Genomic DNA, 21,935 nt, shown 5'->3' with positions numbered 1-21,935 from the left:
CTGCATGTAAATGTGATGTGTGATGAAAAGGGAACTGCTCTTGCATAGAAAAGTAGTCATGTTTAGTGTCACAGAGTCTTGTAAACCCTCTGTGTTTCCAGGGGCAACAGCTGACAACAGGCAGAACAGATGTCAAAGTAGTTTAAGGGCTAGTTCACACCAGCCTCAGTGCATTCCGGCTCGATTCTGGCCAGAACGCACTGGATCGCATTTTAGGTGGCTCTCTTTGTTTTGGGGCAGAGGGGGCGTGGTGGTGCATTTAACTCAATGGCACCCCAGCCACACCCTCTAGCTGCACGGGAATGCGGGGCACATCAATGCCTGCGTTCCGGTCCAGTGCAGTAAAAAAATTGCTGCATGAACTATTTTTCTGACCAGAACGCAGGCATTGAGTTCAATGCACCACCACGCACCCTCCCGCCAGAATCGGGCCGGAACGCACTGAGGCTGGTGTGAACTAGCCCTTTATCCTCAAGACAGATATCAGAGCAAGCAGTAGACAGTAGCGGAGTGAGCAGAAAGATGGCCAGGTCAGACGTAGACAGAGTTTAGGTTTCAGACAGATAAATGGAACGATGACTGACGATAGTAGAGGTAACAGGCTGATGATCAGGATAAGTGCAGACAATCTGAGCTCAAACCCAGTACATATACAATTCAGACAAAAATGACTGACAGATCTCTATCCAGGTCATAATCAAACCTGCTTATTAGGCACTAAGTGGAAGTTCTGAGTTTTCTTATAGGTGGTTAAGGAGGGTCAGGTGTGCACAACAGAGACCTGAGCACTGCAATGCTGAATAATGGCCAGCAGATGGGGAAGGCTGAAAGCTAATCATTGCATTTGGGGGCTGATACTGCCTTGTTTTTAAGCTACATTAGGGTTACATCTAAGTTGTTATTATGCCACTGGCTTCACAACTTTAAAGCTGCCCACACACCTTACAATTTATCTGCAGATTTTCTGTGGTCAGATGGAAAAGGTGCAACAGATTCCTCAATCTACACTTAACTGTGTGGAAGGAGTAATCTCCACCTGGGCCAATCTGTTGCACTTTTTCCATCTGACCACAGAAAATCAGCAGATAAATTGTAAGGTGTGTGGCCAGCTGAGTGGCTGACCTAGAACAAAAATGCAGTGCAGGAGTTTAGACCTGTAAGACATCACTGGTGTCATGGAGTTTTATGTTTTACATTGCAAAGGGTGTATGAAAGCTGACTAGTGACTCCTTTTCAGATCACTGACCGAGAAGCTAGTATCAGGACAAAAGCCCTGATGCCTGTACCTTAAAAACATGATTGCAAGACCATACTCAGGTTTGTGAATTTGTCTAAGCATATGTTTCATCTTTTGAATTGATTAGTTTTACAATATTTCTGTTCCTAGAGTGTTATCCTCAAATATAAAAATATGGGACAGCACTGGGAGCCAACCAGGGATCCTGAATTAATTTGTGATGGTAAGGAACATGCTAACAGTAGGAGAGAGCAGGGGGATGATTCTAGCCTGTTGATGTTACATCACTGTTCAGGCAAAGGCTAACGGCAGGGAGATGACCTAGCTGTGTTGTTTAACTGCAGCAGAGAAAAGCCATGTTAAAAGTCTGTGTGCTGTGTAAATCTCAAGAATGAATATATGGAAATGCAGATACTTTGGCAGGTAAGACAGCTCCCATATATGTATTTCAACTGTGTATTTGGCTGTTAATATGAGTTATTAAACTTTATTACTTTCACACATGATTTTTTAGTAGCCTCAGGGCAAAACAACCCCAGTGAAACATTGCCCAGCTTACATTTGGTACAGTAACCTTTGCCTGCCCTGCTTAGGGCTCAACGTGTTCTTTTTTTGAAGACGGTGAAGTCTCTTTTCCAACATGCAGAAAACCTTTTAAAGGGACTCAATGAGCAGATAAGATGAAGGAAAAGGGAAGTAACAGAGATAAGATTCACTCTCCTGTACAGAATGGACAAGTAAAATGATCACAGAACCTATCATAATGGGGAGCAGAAGTCACACTTTGGCCCTTAAAATCATGGGTCCCCAAGGGAGCTGCACCTTTTTCAACCTGTTACAGCCAGCCTAGTGTTAAACATTTCTGTACAGACGTTTAAAACGTTATCCAAACAAAACTTTACATATCTAACTTTAGAAATGGGTCAAAAAAAGTTGCCTAATCAGTAGAAAGAAAAGGTCTTTTCAAAGGGAAGTTGTGGGAGGTCAGAGTTGTGAAACCAATCAATCAGCAAGATTTTGATTACAAATGAGCAGAGTTGCATGGCTAACAATAGAATATATTTATCAAGGGCAGTTACATGATAAGGCTATTTGAGTACTGTCTGTCTAAAATTATTCTCTCTTGATGTACTTTGAGATGACCCCAGTTTTTAAGACCTAATACCGTAGTTCTATGAAGTCAGCAGTTGTGCTACTTCAGTAGTATATGATGTAATGTAGAGGTGACCACAGAAACTCCATATATTGACACGTATTTTTGCCCTAAGGGATGGGGGTTATGATGTGGCTGCTGTTGAAGCTGGAAGAAGAGCAAGTTGGGCATACCTAACGGCACACTGTGCTTAGAAAGACATTCTTCACATGCCCTTCGAGTGCTGAAATTAGGTTCAAGGTGATGCCAGATGTGTCCCTTTTAACACAATGTTTGTGCATCATCAGCTGCCTAATTACGGGGTTTTCAGCCCCGTTAAGGGTCATTTTGGGGGGGAAATTAGGCACTCTGCAAATGACAGTAAAGGTACATTGACTTTGTATTGCTAGATTAATATTTATTATTCATATTAAGTGATTATCTTGGAGTACGCTAAAGCCAGGACTATAATTTACAGAGCAATATTCTACCTTACTACAAATCAATGTAATTTGTAGTAGCTACTGTGACAAATCAGCTCATTCATATACTAAACTTCTGGACTACCTCCCAAAAAAGTGGGAAAATGAGAGGAAGTTGCTGTCATAAATGTTTCTATCATAAACTGTTGGCGCTATATAAATCCTGTATAATAATAATATAAAGCGGAACCCCAAAACCTCTCTGCAGTGGTGGTGCCCACCCCCTCCCCCCCTCCACCCCCTCCCCCCCTCCACCCCTCCAATGTGAAGTATATGGCTGTAGCAGGAGGCAGTTTGTTTGCCGAGGGGCTAGAGAACGGTACAATAATGATTGTCTGCAGGCAACAGTGAAGTATGGTGGAGGTTTCTTGAAAGTCTGAGGCTGCATTTCACCAAATTGAGTTGGAGATTTGGTCATGATCAACGGTGTCCCCAATGCTGAGAAATACCAGCAGATACTTATCCATCATGCCATAATATCAGGGAGGCATGTGATTGGCCCCAAATGTATTCTGCAGCAGGACAATGACCCCAATAATACAGCCAATGTCATTAAGAACTCTCTTCACTGTAAAGAACAAGGAGACCTGAAGGTTATGGTCTGGCCCCCTCAGAGCCCTGATCTCAACATCATGGAGTCTGTCTGGGATTACATGAAGAGACATAAGGATCGGAGGCAGCCGACATCCACAGAAGATCTGTGCTTATTTCTCCAACATGTTTGGAAGAACCTACCTGCCGAGTGCCTTCAAAAACTGTACCTCGAAGAATTGATGCTGTTTTGGTCACATCAAATATTCATTTGGATTTCTCTTCTGTTCATTTACTTTCAATTTTGTTAATTGACTTCTTGATATCATATTTTATTTACTTTCCCAGTTTAGCAGCTAAACAACTGACAGGTGTAGTTCAACTTTGATTGGGCATCAGAACATTCAACTTCCACAGAAAAGAAACTGAGACATACATAACATTAGAACTGAAGCCAGAACTCCATAATTTATTGACCAAATCTGGACATTGCATAAAAAAAAAAACATTTTCAGATCAATACAAAGCCCGGATCAGACTGAAAAAAATAAAAATATAATAAAGAGCAATACCGGGAAATTGTGGTGAAATAAAGTAGGAACTATAAACTCACACTAGTGACACTAGGTTTGGTAGGCTTTGTTCCTTGAAAGACTCAGCAGTAGAAATGGCCTCAACTAGTTTGTCAATGTTGAAGTACCTCTTGGTTATCTGGCTTTAGTAACAAAGTAAAATAGATGGTTTCTTTGAAAATACCCAGATCAACTCTTTTTGTGGCTCAGTTGCACAAAAATATAGAAACTATCCAACAGCACAGAAACTCTACCATCAGCCTGTGATAATGTAAAGTATATGGAATTTTTCTGGGCTGTGCAGTCTCCAACAGCAATGCAATAGTGTACAAATTTTATTATTGATTGCATTAGTAGGTGTACCTTACAATTTGTTGATGGTGCAGTATTCAGACAGTGAAATATAAACCGTTACCAACTCTTAAGGGTCTATAATAATTTATACACAAACAGGTGCAAGCTCAACAATGATATGTCTGCATAGGAAAGAGGAATCTGACAAACGCTGGATAGATACACTTTCTCATAAGGTGCTTCTAACTTTTTTCCATCCAGTTTTCTCTACTGAACTGCTGATATTGTTTGTAAATCGAGAATATATGGGAGAACATTTAGGTGAATGTGCCCTGGGGTGCAGTAATGGGTTCACTACTGCCAATAGCAACTATGCTACAAGAAAACAGCTTTCTAAAGTTGTGATAATTTGTTCCAGCAGACTCCCACCCCCAAAACTGTAAATACAACTCTGCCATTACCGTGACCACTTGGAATCCCATTGGGGTTCATCCCTGCACAGGAGATTCTAATTAGTGACATATGCATTGCACTACAGCTATATTACTGGTAAGATACACATATAGATGAGGATATGATTAGGAGCTGTAGTAATGGGATCAAATAAAAATAAATGGCATAGGACTGTGAAACATCCCATTTAGGTGAAGCCCTACCATTCCCGAGGAATAAGGTTCCAATATTTAGCTTTATATAACTTAGAATGTCCAATATGAATGGGTACTATACATTTAAACGTAAACCTCTAGGAACATAAGATGCTAAAATAGGTTAACTTTTCAGTAGGTATATTTCCTCCAGCACTGCTCAACGCTTCCTTGAAATCTACCCACTTCTTTATATTGGAGAATATAAGTGACCTCTGGCCCATCCATGAAATGACCAGTGCCTAAGCAACCTATTAGTATGCTTGGGCACAATCATCTGAGGGAAGTCGGAGCATGCTTAGGACTATGTAAACAGCCACTTTGTCCAATATGCCATTTTCATAACCTCTTTATTAGGGTTCCTGGCAGCATTGGAAGGGAAAGCTATTTACTAGAACAGCTATATATGTAGTTTGTTTATTCACTAAAATTGTAAATGCTCAGACATCAGCAATTTAAAGCATAAATATAAGCAATATTGTATTTGCCATAAAATGCTTTTCTCACAAGAACATTGAGGGACACAGCATTAATTTAGACCCATAGCAGTATTTACCCACAGCTTAGTCCATCAATGAATGATGAAGAAACAGTTTTTTGGTTTTGGTTAAGGTGGGGAGGGGGATAGACCCTCAAGTTCTACATCAGCAACCAGCCAGGATATGAGCTGATCTACTCAGCAGGGACACCGGCAGCAATAAACAGTTGACAGTGGTTCTCACCCTGCCCATGCTCTACTTTAACAAAAATGTTTTATTACTGTATGTTGCCCTGTTAGGAAAGAATTTTTGCCCTTCTGTCTCCACAATGGCTAACCCTTCTCCACTTTGTATTAATTTAAAAAAAAAAAAGAAATCAGATTTAGACACACAACAGATGATGGTTGAATTTTAGAAAAAGACAGGCCCGCCAAATGATATCTGGTTTGCCATACACAGGCTCATAAGTATGTATGCAGATATCCCACCTTCCTTCTCAAGGTTGTGCCAAATACAGTTGTTTGGCTTTTTATCAGAGAATACATTTTGGAATAATGCCAGGTTGGGAGTAAATTGTAGAGAAATGAAAATGTATGTAACGGCAAAACCTTTTTGTTTTGCATAGTGAGAAAGGGTTAGACCCTCTACCAAGTTTGCATTAATGGCTGTGTGCCTGCTGGGAAAATTCACCCCTCTATTGGTCCTGGTGACCACTGTCATTGAGACAGAAATTGATGGAAAAAAACAAAACTTTTAGTGGACATAACAAATGTGAGGGAAATCTTTTAATGGAGACAAAATGTTCTGGCGACAGCAGTCTACAATATAAATCCTCTTTTTCTTCTCACTTCCTGTTGCACCTCCAAGACAGAAATGAAGGGAAATCTCCTTAGCAGGGGCTTTAAATTGTATGTAAACCCCAACAGTGAACTTCTTACGTGCTCCCTTTTGGTCTTCTAAATATGACAAATGCTTTCAATTGTATATCTGTTCGAAAAGTGCAAACACCACCTGTGGATTTTGCCAGAAACGTTTTCATCTGCTCTAGGTCTATGCAAAAAGGCAGATTATGGATACATTATGTTGTACTGTCATAGAGAATGAAGCAAACTAGATTTCTAGTACAGTAACAGATATTTGTATGTACTTGCAGTGTATTTAGAATGAAATAGAATGGGGGATATGCATGTATTGCAGAGATGTATACATTTTTTTCTTTTGGCTGGGCATACACTTCCCTCCCTCCCTACCTGCTCTATCCAACAGAAAACAATGTTTTAGCTGTAGCTACACGTTAACTCAGAATGAAGTTTGTGACCAACCATTTTTATGGAGATCAGTATCTTTCTCCCTCGGCACTGTGATTTTCCCACAAGAGTAACACTGCACATTGCAAGCCTAACAGGAAGCAAATTCATTAGTAGTTATGGAAGACTGTGTTAATGATATAAAACATGGTCCTTTTTCAAGCACACATTTGGCCATAATATCAACGTCATCAGCAAATTCACTGGGAATGTTTTTATATTCTGAATACAGCCACTTAAAACAATTGGTAGCCGAGCAGAAAGAGAAAACAAGTTAGGTATCTATTACGTTGGAGTGTATCTACCCAGCAATATACGTCAGATAAGCAGCTACTAAATACTTAAAGAAACGTCAATTATTCAGACTCTCCATCGATATCTGAATGTTTGAAGTTGTATTTTATTTTTAAGAGGCCTTCAAGATGAAAGAAAAAAATATATATTATAGGTCCCACTTTTTAAATATGCATTTAGCAACATAGTAGTTGATTGATCAAGTCTACTGGCTCTAAGGTGTGCCAGCAACAGTAAATGTGGGTCAGCTTGTATAAATTTGCTATAACAACTTATTTTTCCTTATTATCTCCCAAAAAATATATTTTTTTTTTTATGTAGCTTTTAAAAGTTTAAAAGGCCTGGCTAGCCAACACTGCAGAATGCCTGAGAATTGCACAATACAATAATCTGTTCTGGTAATTCCCAAGATTAAGGTCTTTTGGACTTTGAACCAAAAGGACTTCAACAGTAGCATAGAAAACTTAAAATATTTAGCATCTTCTTTTTCTACAAACCCTATATTCCTTTTGATTACATATAAATACAAAACCGCTATTTCTTTTACCTAAAAAAGTGGTTATAATGGAAAATAAATACAAAATAGGAATCTGACCTTATACTTCATGTGCTGGGTACAAAACCCATATAAAATGTACAACTAAAAAAAAAAAAAGGAATATTTCTCAGATTAAAATATTTGCTTCCCAACTTTCTTGTAGACATAAATATATATTCAAAACCGTTTTTTCTTTTTTTAGCATTACATAAATAAAGTTTCCATTGGGAAATATTAAAGTGTCAGCTTTTTTTTTGTGAACATGTCGGAGTGTGTTTTTATTTTGTGAGTCTGTAGTTTATTAGCGACACCCACACCCTTCCACAACCATGTCTTGATAGTTTCTCAACACAACTTTTTCATTTTCATCTAGGTAGAGCATAGAGATGGCAGTCAGTTCTGTTGGGACGCAGCAAGCTTTTGGGATAGCCGGGTTGACGGAATTCACCAAAGTCTGTACAATGGCGTGATTTGTGGAGTTAAAATGATCTGCCAGTGGAAAGGGGCATTCACCGTGGCAGTAGAAGGCATGGTATCCAGGAGGGGCCACAATCCAGTCATTCCAGCCAACATCACTGAAGTCTACATACAGTGGGTGTCTTCTACAGCTTGACTTGAGCCGTTTCCTTTGCCTTTGCCTCGCTTGTCGTTTTTCTCTTTTGTGGAGAGGGAGTCCTTTGCCATCGTGGCTATAAGTTACTAAAAGTGGCCTTATCTGAGACCATTGGTCTTTATCAGGCAGTAAAGATCTTCTAATCCTCACGTGTCTCTTAGTGACGTTTTTCTCACTGTCCAAGTGAGTTACTTCTACAACAAAGCCATGGTTAGGCTGTCTGTGTGCAATCCACCTTATAATAGCTGGTGTGACATCAAAGCTTTCCCATCTGCTTACATTATGATGGATCAGTCGGGTGTCCAACAGTCTCGTGACAGGCCCCCTGGAGGCAGCAGCAGCTGGCTTGACAATATCATAAATATTAATGCGGAGAGTCTTATTGCTGTCACTTTCAAATGGCTCTTGAACCTGCTCTCGAAATATACGAAGCTCAGCTGACGTGATCAGCTCTTCACTAGGAATGGAAGACAAGTTGAAGAAGAAACTCTGTACAGTATTCTCTCCCGACTCTGGAAGCTCTTCCATTGATTCTAAAAAATAAACAAAATTAAAAAGGAAAAGAATTATGACTTTTATATAAAAAAAAGGTATTAACATTATGAGTTGTCAGGCATATATACTTAAACCATAGTAGAATAGGGGTATAACTGCTGTAGGGCCCAAGGAATGTCCTCAGGAGATCCCTGCAGAATGGCTCTCCACTGTGGCATCAGTTAGATCCTTTGAGAAGTAATAACATTACAAAGGCATTAACCCCCTAGATTTTGGAGGCGCTCAAGAGATACAGATGATCACTGTATACAGTGGTTAAAGGTTATGTCTGCATAAAAGGTAGGCATGGCTGTATTGACACATGCCACCATTGGCAAATTGCTCTTTGCACAAGCTCTGCACTATGCAATCATTTTAGAATGTGCTACCAGGGGCAACATGCATATTCACTGCTGTTTTTAAGTTGTACAGACCAACAGACAAGGTAATAGTTTAACGTTAATTGAACTTCAGCGACACTCTCATCACAATTTGTAAATTTTGAGGCTTTGTTTTGCCCCTACCCTGATGCCCTAGACACTAGCTTACACGTGTTATTATGGGGGATATAGATTCGTAGGTAGGCAGATACACAGATTTAAAAAAATGTCCTAGATATACCAATATGGTGGTTTGTTGCATCATCTATGTCCGGTTTTCCTCCTCTAAAAAAAAAAAATTACAATTTCCTTTTTCCTCTAGGGATGAAAGTATACTATATATTTCCGCCCGCTTGACAATGTCAGCTGATCAGAACCTAGGACAGCCCATGAAGAACAGATAAGTTAAATGATACTACTACTACTACAAGCTACCATCAGCACTGCAAAAGCTCGCTAAAAGTATTTACAGGGTTTCTTTCTTGAGAAGTTAATCTAGGGTGACCGTGCTCCTGTTCATCCAACACAAACCAAGTTGTAGGCAAATAGGTTAAATTTAATATTAATAATTTGATTAATATTAAATTTAACCTATGTTGAGGGGGACTTACATAAACCAGATTCTGATCAGCCATGTATTTAACATTACTAATGGATAATGGTTTACAAAACTGAAAAAGAATCACTTATGATCCTCCAATTTAAAAACATCCAGATTTGTTGATAGCTATTGCTTACAGACCATCTTGGTAAACCTTTTGAAAGCCCCCAAACCCCCGGGAAAGCAGCACCACCTACCGTAGTTACAAATGGTCATAAAATATGCCAGTATAACTAGGCTATGAGATACAGTACAAAAAAAAAAAAAGAGTAAAGCCACATTTTTGGGGTCACAAGAGTATATTTAAAAATGTACTCCTATGACCCAAAGTTAGGGAAGGATCCCGAAAAAATCCCAACTTCACAGCTAGCTCCGCTAGCTGTGCTTCCCTGTCCAGTGTGTGTTGTAAGAACAGAACAAGGAGAGTCCCTGCTCTTCATAGAAAGAAGATGCCAAGAGATGAGTGATCAGCAAATACACAATCGCTTAGGTTCTTGGTCTCACAATTTTTATTAGTCCAGCTCCTTCGACAAAAGTTGATTATTCAGCCATCAGAGCCACTCACTGTTAGAATTTCAGCTGATTCCTATAAATTTTAACAGTGTATGGCCAGCCTAAGGTTCTATCAGGTGTTCACTCTACTTCCCAGCCAGTGGAAGTATACAGGAGATATTATCGAAATCTTGACAGTTTTATCTTTAAAAGTGGGATGCACAGTGGTATTGTACATATTTTCATTATTATGTCGGAGCTGAAAAACATAAATCATTAATGAAGGCAAGAAATCTATGCTAGCAGTACAGAAGTAACCAATTGATGACTTGGTTTATAAATATATTTTATGACATTTTGACTAGGTATCAATATGATCATGTGTCAGGAATTGTTTTATTGCAACTAAACAGAAAAAGACAAAACATTTTCCTATGTTTCAATAATCAGAAAAAAGTAATATGTGCCATCATAGAGACACGTTTTTTTTAGATTTAGGAATCCTATAAACTGTGGCGCTCTCTGCCAATTATTAAAAGCACTGAAGCACCGTCATGGATGGCCTTCCCAAAGGAACAGATATAGAATGAAATCCCTTGCCACAAACTGGCTTTACCTAGATCAAATTCACCTGATCAATACCAATAACACTGGTCCAGCAGAAAGTGGAGGAAGAACTTGTACAATGTGAATAACAGTTCAAAGTTTCAGGTGTATACCATTATTAAGATGTTATCTCTCTACAATGAGAATATAAGAGAGTTACAGGAGTACAGATTCTATGACCATTAAAGAGATGTGTTCAACATGGGAAGGTTAATGAGTCACTACCCATTAATCAAGTTAGATTTAATTCCGTTTGCTGAGGACAACTACAACAATTTTAATCTCAAGGGTGTTTGAAAATATCATCTGTCTTATATTATGCTGACAATTTACACATCTGTTCTGGTAATCTTTCATACAATTTTAAAATATTAATCCTTAAAATCATAAATATCCATTTCATGTAAAAAATTTGTGTAAAAAAAAAAAAGAAGAAGACGAAAGAGAAGTGTAATGCAACATACTCTCTTAATACACAGTCCAACTTTTCAAAGAAGGAATTATAGCTTTTCCAAATCAATTTTGTTTCTACATAAAGAGTCAACCTCTCAGTAACTTTACCATTCTGCGTGACTAAATTCCTAAAGCGATAGAATAATTCCTAAATAACATGTGTATCATCATTAAAAAGCAGTCCTTGAGCTACAAGTAAAGACCCATTCACACTCTTGCAGTGCGATATGGTCATTCATTCTTTAAAGGCACACCAACACACCCGAGTTGCAGTGCACCACAACACATAACACACTAACATGTTGTTGTGCACTGCGTTCCAAAAAAATGGTGCATGTCCAATTTTTTATGGGATCTGATGCATTGCTAGCCCATTAAAATGAATGAGTTTCAGTAATGCAACACACATCATTTGCAGGAGAGGTCAGCAAAGGTAGCTTACATAATTCTCCAATGACAGCTGTATGAAAAATAGGGACGCACTGGAGGTGGAGGCAAACCTGACTAACAGTAAAAGTTGAGTTGTACATATAACTTCACATGCCTAAACCTTAATCTACCCTGGTCTGCTCATGGATTTTTTCTTCATTATATGTTGGACCTTTAAGAGACCCTGAATGGGCAAAGTGATGGAGACTGTTTAAAGCAGACTAGACATAAAACAAAATATACTGTCTGTCTAGATTAGATCAGCCTGCATATTTGCTGTCCTCCAGGCTTGAGAAACTAGCAAAACTGTCAATAGGTTATATTTAAGGATCTAATCAGCTCCCCTACATTATAGAAAAGGTTCAGACTGGAGAGCTTTAACTCACAACAGACCATTCATTCTTTTAACCCCAACATGTCAGCATTTGATTCTGACAATCCACAAATTCTCACATTCAGTTCTAATTAAAGGCTACAATTCAAACATCTTTGACAAAGCGGACCCACCAACTAAGCTTCAATACCAAAAGCAACACCGATTTAACTTTATACAAGAGTGCTGGATAGATGTTTGGAGAGTCATTGGAAACTAATTCCTATGAAAAAGATCCAACAGATGGTTGAAAAGATCTATTCAAAAGAAAAATGTATAACAAATTAATAAGGTTTTAGCTATTCAAAAAAGGCACAGCAACTGTATTCTGAAGTTGAAAAATTACAGAGAAAATAGACTGCATGAGGCTACGCAAGAATTCATATAATGAACACGTTTAGCAAAGCACTTAGTCTGTTATTCTGCCCCTTTCCTGGCAGAGACCACCCCCCAACACCCCAGATGAAGAAGAGGACCCTCCTGTGATGTTACCGGACCTGCTAGAAGACTTCAAGATAAAAAGGTATGATTAGAAAAATAATAAAAGTCTAGATAGACTTTAAAACCCTTTTGTCGGCTATCTGTTCCCTCACTGTCTAAAAGGACAGGTATAGAAAATTTACACATTGAGGGAAGAGCTCGTTTGGACAGTTGTCACTGGACAAGCATCCCCATTAAAAGGTTTCCGCTTTGTTCTCATGATTTTGATTCCACTTTTGACTGGACTATACCTTTATTAACACTTATAAATTGAGAACTAATGGGAACTATAGGTTTCACTGGATGAAATCATCCCTCCATATATTCTTATAAGAAACGTGCTCTCTTTATGAAAAAATGGAGGGCTTTCTTTACATGTATATGCATTTTTTTTCAGTTCAGGATACAGTAGGGAAGAGAAAAAGCCTTTGTTTATTTTTTGCTGCTGTTTGTGTCCCATTGGGAGAGATTTACCTTTACATCTCTGTTCCAGAGATGCAATAGGAAGGCAGAGGAAATCCCCCAAAAGTGAGGTTAATTTTGCCTTTTATACAATTGTCAATGGGACAGATGTCCCCATTGGAAGAAATGCTAAATTTTGTATTTCCCTATCCTTTTATGCCTCGGACAATAAAAACTTGACAGAGGTCTAACCTATCTTTATTCCATTCAAAACAAACCAAAAAAAGTTTGCCTTTACACTATAAAATTGAGCCATCGATTTAGAGCAATTTCATAGTCAGGATTCCAGAAAGCTGTAAAGGTTTGAGGCTTCAAACCCTGCTCCACTCCATCCGAAACTAAAGAATATGTTCTGGTTGTAATTCTGTTTTAGGTGCTGGCATGCATCTTAATAAAATAAGACTATTTTGTTATATACTGAAATAAAAAAAAGAGAAGTATTTAACTTTAAAAATAAACCAAAAGATGTCCTCATAAACGACATGTAAGATTGCATTGAAACCTTCTCAGAATGCTCTATCAAAGCAAAGATTATTAGCTTGTAAATGTATGTCTTGGCTCTAGGTGAAAGACGATTAAACACTAAGACTCTGTAAACTCCAACTCCAAAGCAGAGCTGGCTGGAATGAATCACACACCAAGACTGAACTGTTTATTACGGAACGGTTTACTTTTATACCTAGAAATGCTCAAACCACATAAGAGCACGTTTTACCAGTCTCATCCTTAACAAGCTCGAGCTTCTTCAACAGAACAATCAGTAAGCTCCATAAAAGGGTTTTTGCTGCAATTAAAAGCGTGATCTTGGTTGATACAAGTACATGTTAAAACTCCAAACAGATACTCAAAAAAATGAAATAAAATATTGAATGAATTCATTACAGTGACCTTATCATGTAATAAAAGTCTTTCAACAAAGCCCACACCTGCAAAGAGGTTGAATACTTCCTACATACTTTAAACTAATTTCCAGGAACGTCAATCTCTGGGACTCTCCACAGCTCTCAAATGGTTCCTCCTTCTTACCTCACGTCACTGCTGCATCCTATGCAGGGGACCCAGGAAAATCAATATTCCTGAAAGTGTGTATTTCCTAATGGACTTCAAGGGACCTGTTCTCTGCAACAGATTAGTGTTTAGTGGCATGGGCTGCAGAAGAAGTATTCAACCTCTTCTTTACAGTTTGGTTTTTCTTGAAAGACTTATCACATGACAGTGGTTTTTGGTGTGTATTTGTAAGTGCAAGCAATGCAAGGACCCAAATTTACTAAATTCGTGTAATCCCCTGTACAGCAGGACTGGAAGCCATTCAGGCTCCACTGTAGTGCACATTGGCTGGCAGAAGCACACACAGAGAAACAGAATGATGACTCAGTGTGTTCCTTTTACTGCCCAATTAGCAGGCTGGGAGTGGGTTCTGGAGCCAGTCATGTTGCTGCTACAGTGGAGGTTGAGGATCTGGTTATATATTCTGACTGGGAGTGCCTGATCATAAGACTAGCTGAGCATAATTATAAATCCTTTGAAAGTTAGAACAATTCCCAATGTATTTAAATGTTCAATTGTAAGGGCCCATTCATGCTGTTCCATGACTTACCTTTCAGTGGGTGTCGGCGTATGATGCAACAATGCATGTTGCATGAATGCCCAATGATTTCTAATACAAACCAATGCACATATGGGCAACGCACGTAACAGAAATCACCCAAGCTGCCTTGAATAAAATTAGGTATGCTGTCTGGTCCATGAATGGGTGTTGAGGGACCTATTGAAAATGAATGATCCCATGCAATACAACACAACACATCAATGCACCAAACAACTTGAATGAATGTATGCATGTATGTGAACTGATTAGGTGTGAATGGGCCCCAAAAGACAAGGACACCTTTCATGCAAAACAAGGAAAAGCAATTCCTATCACATAGGGTACTTCAAAATCAGTAGTGCCCGGGATTAGAGCTGAAGATCAGGAACTTTGTCAATGGCTGTGTAGTGTGAGGATCTGCTTGAATGGCTACACATTTAAATGGATTGTTTAGGGACCTTTACTAGAAATAACTGTTGATACATTTGATTATCAAGAGAGATGTGTGTGGTCAGCTTTAGTTTCAGTACGCTATTACAAGCTTGCCTTCCAACACTCTTCCTCTCCCTAACAGATTATGACCTTATCCAGACCATAGAACTTCCTCTGTCCCAGGGTGTGGCCAACTCTAGAGCACAATTACATTGCACATAATCATGGTTTGGTTAATTATGGCACTGACAACTCATCACTATGTACATACAGTAGTGACCGGTTAACCCAAATTAAACCTACACTCATTTTGCCAGCCCTATCATTTTCAAGATCAGCAAATCATGACTGTTCCATCAAAACAGGTTGGGAGGCAAGCATACGTCAAATAAACAACCAGTGACAAAAAAAGATGGTAGTATAGTTGTTATGTGACCCATCTTTCAATGAGCCCTTCTTCCCTTCATGTCCAGCCGAATGTTCCGACAAGCAGGGGGCAAAAGGAAAAGTGCAGCAATTATGTTCTATTTTTTTCACGAAATGTTGGGGACTATGTACTAGTAACAATTAGTCCTATGACAATGACATTCTATGTCTTCCCATTCCATGAATTTAAGTATGATTTGGGGAAATCTGTCACAGGGTACTGTATCACCGATGTAGATAGCCACTGATGAAATGTCCCTCCCATCATTAACCAAAGCACAATTATGTCAAACATAATTGTGCTCCAGAGTTAGTCACACACCCTGGGCCTGAGGCAGCTCTATAAACTGGATCAAGTTATAATCAGTCTACAAATTAGTATACATTTAATCTATGGTAATGCTGTTTTATGTCTACCAATGGCACAAGAGATACCACCACAATGTTCCCAAAAATGTCAGAACAATAAACAGGATATTTTTCTGCACATCTCATTTCATCTGTCACAGCAACTTGTGTAATACTCCCTACTTGAAGAACAATGCACTGGACTTGGTGGTGGTGGGGCTGGGAGATGGGAAGGAGTTGTCGGAGGAACAATTTGAAAAAGAGGGGCACTTAGCAACTATGCTTCCATCTTCCTTTTTCCCATTTCCACTGGCTCTAGTTGTTTCAATGGCATGGCCTTGCTTCCCAACTTGCTCCGTTTTGGTAGAACAGTGATGATTTGCTGATCTTTGGCACAGTGAAGGTATGAGAATCTGTAGTCATGAACATTTAAAGTCGATCTCTAGATAACACCCCAATCCCCCCCAACTAATTGCAGAGTTGCTTTTAAACTCATACTATTCGAAATGCCCCAAAGTATCACTTATATCTGTGGTCACATGTTGTGCCTGGTCCTCAGCCTTCTTAGATAGAATGCAGAGTTGATTCCTCATGACATCACTCTTGCAATAAGGTGGTCCGGAAAAGTGGACTTAGGCAAGTATATATATACAAGTGGCTTCAGAAGGTATTTTATGTTTAAATAACTGTTGAATGGTTGGGAGGAGGAGGGAAGCTTTGACCAAAGATGGGCTTTTAATTCCTAATAAAAATAAAAGTATAAACTGGGTAACTCAAAAGCTGCAGATAAAATGCAAAGAAATTAAAACACAAATATTCTAAAATTTAAAAAAAAAAGACAATTAGGTAAACCCCCAAAAAACAAACATACATACATACAGAAAGGAAAAACGTTTCTGACTACCAGGAGCCTAGGTACACAATGAAAGCCTATAAAAGCAGCCAGCCAGCAGCATGGGAAGCGAGTAGTACATAGCAGATTTCCTACATGTGAAGAGAAACAGCAATCCAAACACTCTTAGGAAGTTGAGGAATTAGTGGTACATGTGGCAGCAAACTTTAAAAGACATCCTGTGGGCTATTTAGTACTCACAGCAGAGAAAGCAAAAAAATGGTCCAATGCAATGCAGCCCCCTCCTGTTCTTTCACTTATTTCTCAGGCGTCTGCCAATAAATGAGGTCATGGATAGACAGATACACACACACACACACACACACACACACACACACACACACACACACACACAATATATATATTATTACCCAACACGAGACACATACTTACTGCTGCTGGCAACCTTTAATCCTGCTAATCATTTTGCATACTTGTAAAAACAACTTATGACTGCAAACAGAAACTAACAACACATTAACAGGAAGTAAAGCTTGGGGAGGGAAGCCGATAGCTTATTGAACTTGGACATAGTATCATCTTTATAATATGTGAAACCAACAGCAGCAGACATATATCTATCCATCTGAAAGAAAATTAGGAAAAGTTGGAAAAAGAGTAGAAATAATGCAATATATCTCTATATGAAGAAAGTGCAGTGTCCCTTTACAGGTTACCCACGCCTTAGTGGGTGTCTTTGGGCTCAAAACACCAATCCAATAACTTTACATGGTGTGCAGATTCTACGCCCATACCCCGGCATATGGAACGAACACCTCTGTTTTCTGTATGTAAACCCTAACAATGAGCTTCTCTTATTTTCCCTTTTGGTCTGTCAAATATACTATTGGAATTATTTTCAGATCCGTTTACAAATTTCCCACTTCATGCAAAATAAAAAGAAATGTTTTGGTTTAAGTTATACGTTAAGGCCTTGGTTCTCAACTGGTGGGTCGCGACCCCATGTTCAGTGGCTTGTCACATGCCTTCCACTTTTCTAGGTGGGACACTCCTCAGGCTCCCCCTAGCACAGCACTGTCAGTTCTCTCGCCTTGCAGCCATTCAAAATATGCTGCCCGGCCCTGCGTGTTAGCTTGAGGTGGGGTGGGCTCGAAGTAAGGCCATAAGGGAGCTCCATCCATACATGCATTGCTTACAGCTCCCACATGTACCCTGTAAAGTTGCCTGGACTGTACTGACCTCACCACATTCTGGCTCCTAGCACCTCTACAGGGCACACAAGGGAGCTGTACAAGCAATGCACATATGGATGGAGCTCCATCACAGCACAGCAGCCCAAACTGGACCCCAGGCAGTGAATCAATTCCAGTACTCATAAGTTAGGGAGACTGGGTGGATCTTAATAAAATAAAAATATATCATTTTTCTTTGGAGTGTGTATAAGATTGTGGGTCCGTTCACACTTGTACAGTGTGTTAAATCGCACAGTTCCATGCAATCGGTGTGCTGCGTTGCCATTCATGTGAATGACACCCCAAACGCACCTACCGCCCACAGTCCAATTGCCTGCACCCAAAGGCCGGGTACTGCAATGCTGTGCACTCCATTGCAGTGCGACTTGGGTCGCGACTTAATGACCAAGGACAAATGTGGGTCCTGAGGTTACACAGGTTGAGAACCACTGCTTTAAGGAATACAGTGGTGTCAACTCCCCATCTAGGGTCTGTGGTGCCGACAATGCTGCCAACAAATTTAAAAGGACACTTTACTGCGGAGCCTGAGAAGGTGTCTAATTCATGATACTGCATCAAAGAACACAGTCCATTCACTATTATACTATCAACAGACATTCCTTCAAAAGACCAGAGTAAAGGAAAGGATCATTTAAATGAATTTGATTGAAATGTCAGTAAAATGCCCGACAAATTTTATTTAACAAAAAAAAGTCAATTGTTTATGCTTTAGCAAACTGTCATTCAGTTAGGGAATCCTCCTACTTTAAGGGTTACCTTAGGGGGCAAGGACTGGTGCTTTCAACACCCAGAAGCACTCTTTAATGCTCATGAGGATTGTCAAATTTGTTGGAAAATCTTTAAGAGACATGGCTGATGTGAGAAGATGACAGGAATAAGTTAAACGCATGTATGTCACATGAGTAGCAGCAGCGAGTCCCACCTCTACGCTTGACTGGAATTCATCTTCTCGCTTGTCAATCTCTGGAAGACATCAGACCCACCCCCAGCTAGCCTAACATGTATATTATAAAAGGAGGTAAAAGGTTATTGTGCAAATGTCAGAACTGAAAAATAAAATCAATCTCCAGGTATAAACCTGGAAAAATGTATACTGTCCCTGCCATAATTCTAGAACAATTGCTACCAAAGACGATTCAATGTAAGTATGCAACTTTATACAATAAGAGTACACCTGATGGTTCATGTGGCCCACAGGGACCTCTTTTTTTTTTTTTTTAGACACTTTGATAGATAGAAACTCAATGGGCCTTCTTTATGTACCAATATGTTCCGATACAATAATTTCACCTATTGCTGATCTTTGATTCGCCTTCAACCATTTCCAATAGAAGTATCCAATTACTGAGAGTGCAGCAGCATGCACTGCGCACTGGAATCTGATTGGTTGCTGAAGCGAAAGCCTTTTTCTTCTTGTCCCCCTTTGCATGAATCATCGGTGATAAGTGCAATGTCCACGTTGCCTGCAGGAACCAAACACTTCCGTTCTTTCTGTGACCTGAACTATAAACAAACAACTAACATTTTGCGTAGTCTAGTGTCATACCAATCTGCCCCTCACGTGTCAAAATGGTAGCATTGAAAACAAACTTGAAAGCAACCTCTGCTTGTCTACATCCAGTGTAAAAGGAACAATTAGCCACAACATAAATCAAGAAAGTCCTTGTAGTGACCATTTTCTGATAATAACATGGATTCCTACAAAGAGATTTCAAGACCATAAAACACTCAATGATTTGAAGGGCTGCCAAACACAGTGCAGCTAAACATGTTATTAGCAGCAAAGCCATGATTAGTAATCAGTGTTTACTGTGGAATAAAGTGCTCATGTCACACACACACACACCTGCTAAGTATCAGTACAGGGCTAGGCAAAGCAAGATCACCTTGGCATTTTCAGAAGGTTGTATAATATCTACATGAACTTTATAGTTCATAAGGTTGCATATTCTTCCCTGCATGGATAGAAAAAAAAAAAAAAAAAGATCACTGACCGTCATCTAAGTTTATATAACGGAGTGCAGTCAGAGTCGGCAAGCTTTTCACGATGCTTTTGGGTTTGAGTACAGGCATATGTCACACACTTCTGTTCTGTGTAACCAACCTCTCTAAGAACTATCAAGGGCAGAGCTCTGAACCCAGGAACTGGTGCCCAGCATTTCTAGGAAATACACAGCTATAAAAAAAAATAAAAACACAGATACTGGCAAGCACAGGGAACTACCCAACACGGATGCCAAGTATAAAAGATGATTATCAGTTAGGAAATTAAAGTCACTATAGTAAGTAAATAAGATGCTTATTGAGTTTCAATGGGAAAAAAAAAAAAACAACTAGCGTTTAGGCTAATCAAAAATGAATTATCAAAGCTGCATCAACACAATGGTACAGCTGCATTGAGTAATAGATCACAAAGAATGCAAGTGGCATTAACAGCTTTTTCCCTACAATGCTATAACCCTTTGGACTGCCAGTGTACAGGTACAGGGTGGATTTCCCCCGTTGTGCATACCTGCTGCAGCTATAGGGCCTAACTGAAGGGAAAAAAAAAACACCGCGCCACCCCAGCACCACGTTCTTTGGATCTTATTCTTGACTCCACAAGTGTAAAAGCCAAAAGCTAAGCATGGCAGCCAAGCAGCTAGCATTTTTAGGAGAAAATAGATACCATACCCATTAAGAAATTGTATTATTCATGGTCTGGGGCTCATGCAGTGTTTACAGTCTCCAGTGTTCCTTCTGCTTATCTGAATACAACTTACAATGAGCTCAGGAATGACCATGCCTTGTCTAAGGGCATAACATTATGCCCAGAGATCAAGATAAATCTTCAGGTAAGCAAATGCACCCTATACAAAAATGTGCAAGACCATTAAAACCTATGCATGGAACCACTCATTACTAGCATTAGGGTTCACGTATACTTGTTGACACCTGAAGTCCCCCTTAAGGTATCCTGACGTTAACATAGTGGTGTGAAGCTTTACTGGTTGTACTGTCTGTCCATGGAGCCACTAATCCTTGGAGGGTCTCCTGTATTAAACCAGGAAATGGGATACCCTGTGCCTCCATAAATGGGGTTTGGGTATGAGTATGGTGAAAGAAAGATACCAGCTTATTACACCGACGCACAGGCAAAGGCCTGTTTAAGTCTGGGTTCACACCTGGGCGTACGGAATATGCGCATTTGCAACGCATTTTATGGTGCGCGTTTTTACCGTGATTTACGGTAAAAGAAACGCGCGACAATCGCACGTTTACAAGGGCTATCCGGCTGTATCCTAATGGATACGCGCGGCAAATACACCCCCAAAAAGCTCCTGTACTTCTTTGGGCATTTTCAGCACGTTCCTACGCGCTGTAAAACGCCCAGTTGGGAACCATGCCCATAGGCAATTATTGGTTTTCACATGTTGAGCGTTTTACAGCGCGTAGGAACGCGCTGTAAAACGCCCAGGTGGGAACCAGGCCTAAGAGCCTCTCAGGGTACCGGCACATACCTCTCCATATGTTTACATGCAATCTTACAAATCCAGCAATGACCTATGAATCTCAATTTGTAGCCAAAGCTAAAAGTGAAATGTCCACTCACATTCCAAAGTGCAAAGTACACATCTACCTCCTTCAAGAGGCTTACCGCCTTTAAGAGGCTTGGCAGGAATCAGAATAGCCCAAAGATAGCCCATACTAAATGGCCACCCTATTTCTAAATGTATGAGCTCAAAGCTAAACTTAAGGCAGGTATATTTTTAAAAACAAACACAAAAACACCCACAAAACAACTCAGCTCTGTATGCATTAATGTGTGCTGCATGCAAATGTGCTTATACGCCAATAGAACGAGAGAGCAGGGTAAGCAGATGGAGGACCTAATTAGTGTTATGCTGCTCTTTCACTGTCCAATCAGCAAGATGCAGATGGAGAAGACATTCAAATATGCAAATTTCAGGACTGGACATACTTAAAGTTCAGCTTTAATTGCAGGCGATTTAGGTTAGGGAAAAAAAAACGTTTTCTGATTTTTCTGATGTATTTTAAATGCCTTTATATATATTTATTAGATACAATCATGAAAGAACACCCCCCCCCCCCCCCCGCC

At 39.6% G+C, this 21,935-nt stretch overlaps 1 protein-coding gene across 1 annotated transcript in view; it reads right to left on the bottom strand.

The window, feature by feature from the left end:
- Window positions 1-7,760: 7,760 nt before the first annotated feature.
- BMP2 (bone morphogenetic protein 2) overlaps window positions 7,761-21,935 on the bottom strand; it is a 22,628-nt gene continuing 8,453 nt past the window's right edge. The window contains exon 3 of the mRNA XM_018566656.1: window positions 7,761-8,659. Within this exon, the coding sequence (XP_018422158.1) occupies window positions 7,815-8,659 (845 nt within the window). The 3' untranslated portion in view covers window positions 7,761-7,814. The remainder of the gene's footprint in view (window positions 8,660-21,935) is intronic.

Source organism: Nanorana parkeri, unplaced genomic scaffold, assembly GCF_000935625.1.
Source record: "Nanorana parkeri isolate BGI_ZX_2015 unplaced genomic scaffold, ASM93562v1 scaffold28, whole genome shotgun sequence".
Classification (NCBI taxonomy): domain Eukaryota; kingdom Metazoa; phylum Chordata; class Amphibia; order Anura; family Dicroglossidae; genus Nanorana; species Nanorana parkeri.
Note: the sequence above shows the minus strand (reverse complement) of the source record. Positions and strands in the feature narration are given on the sequence as shown.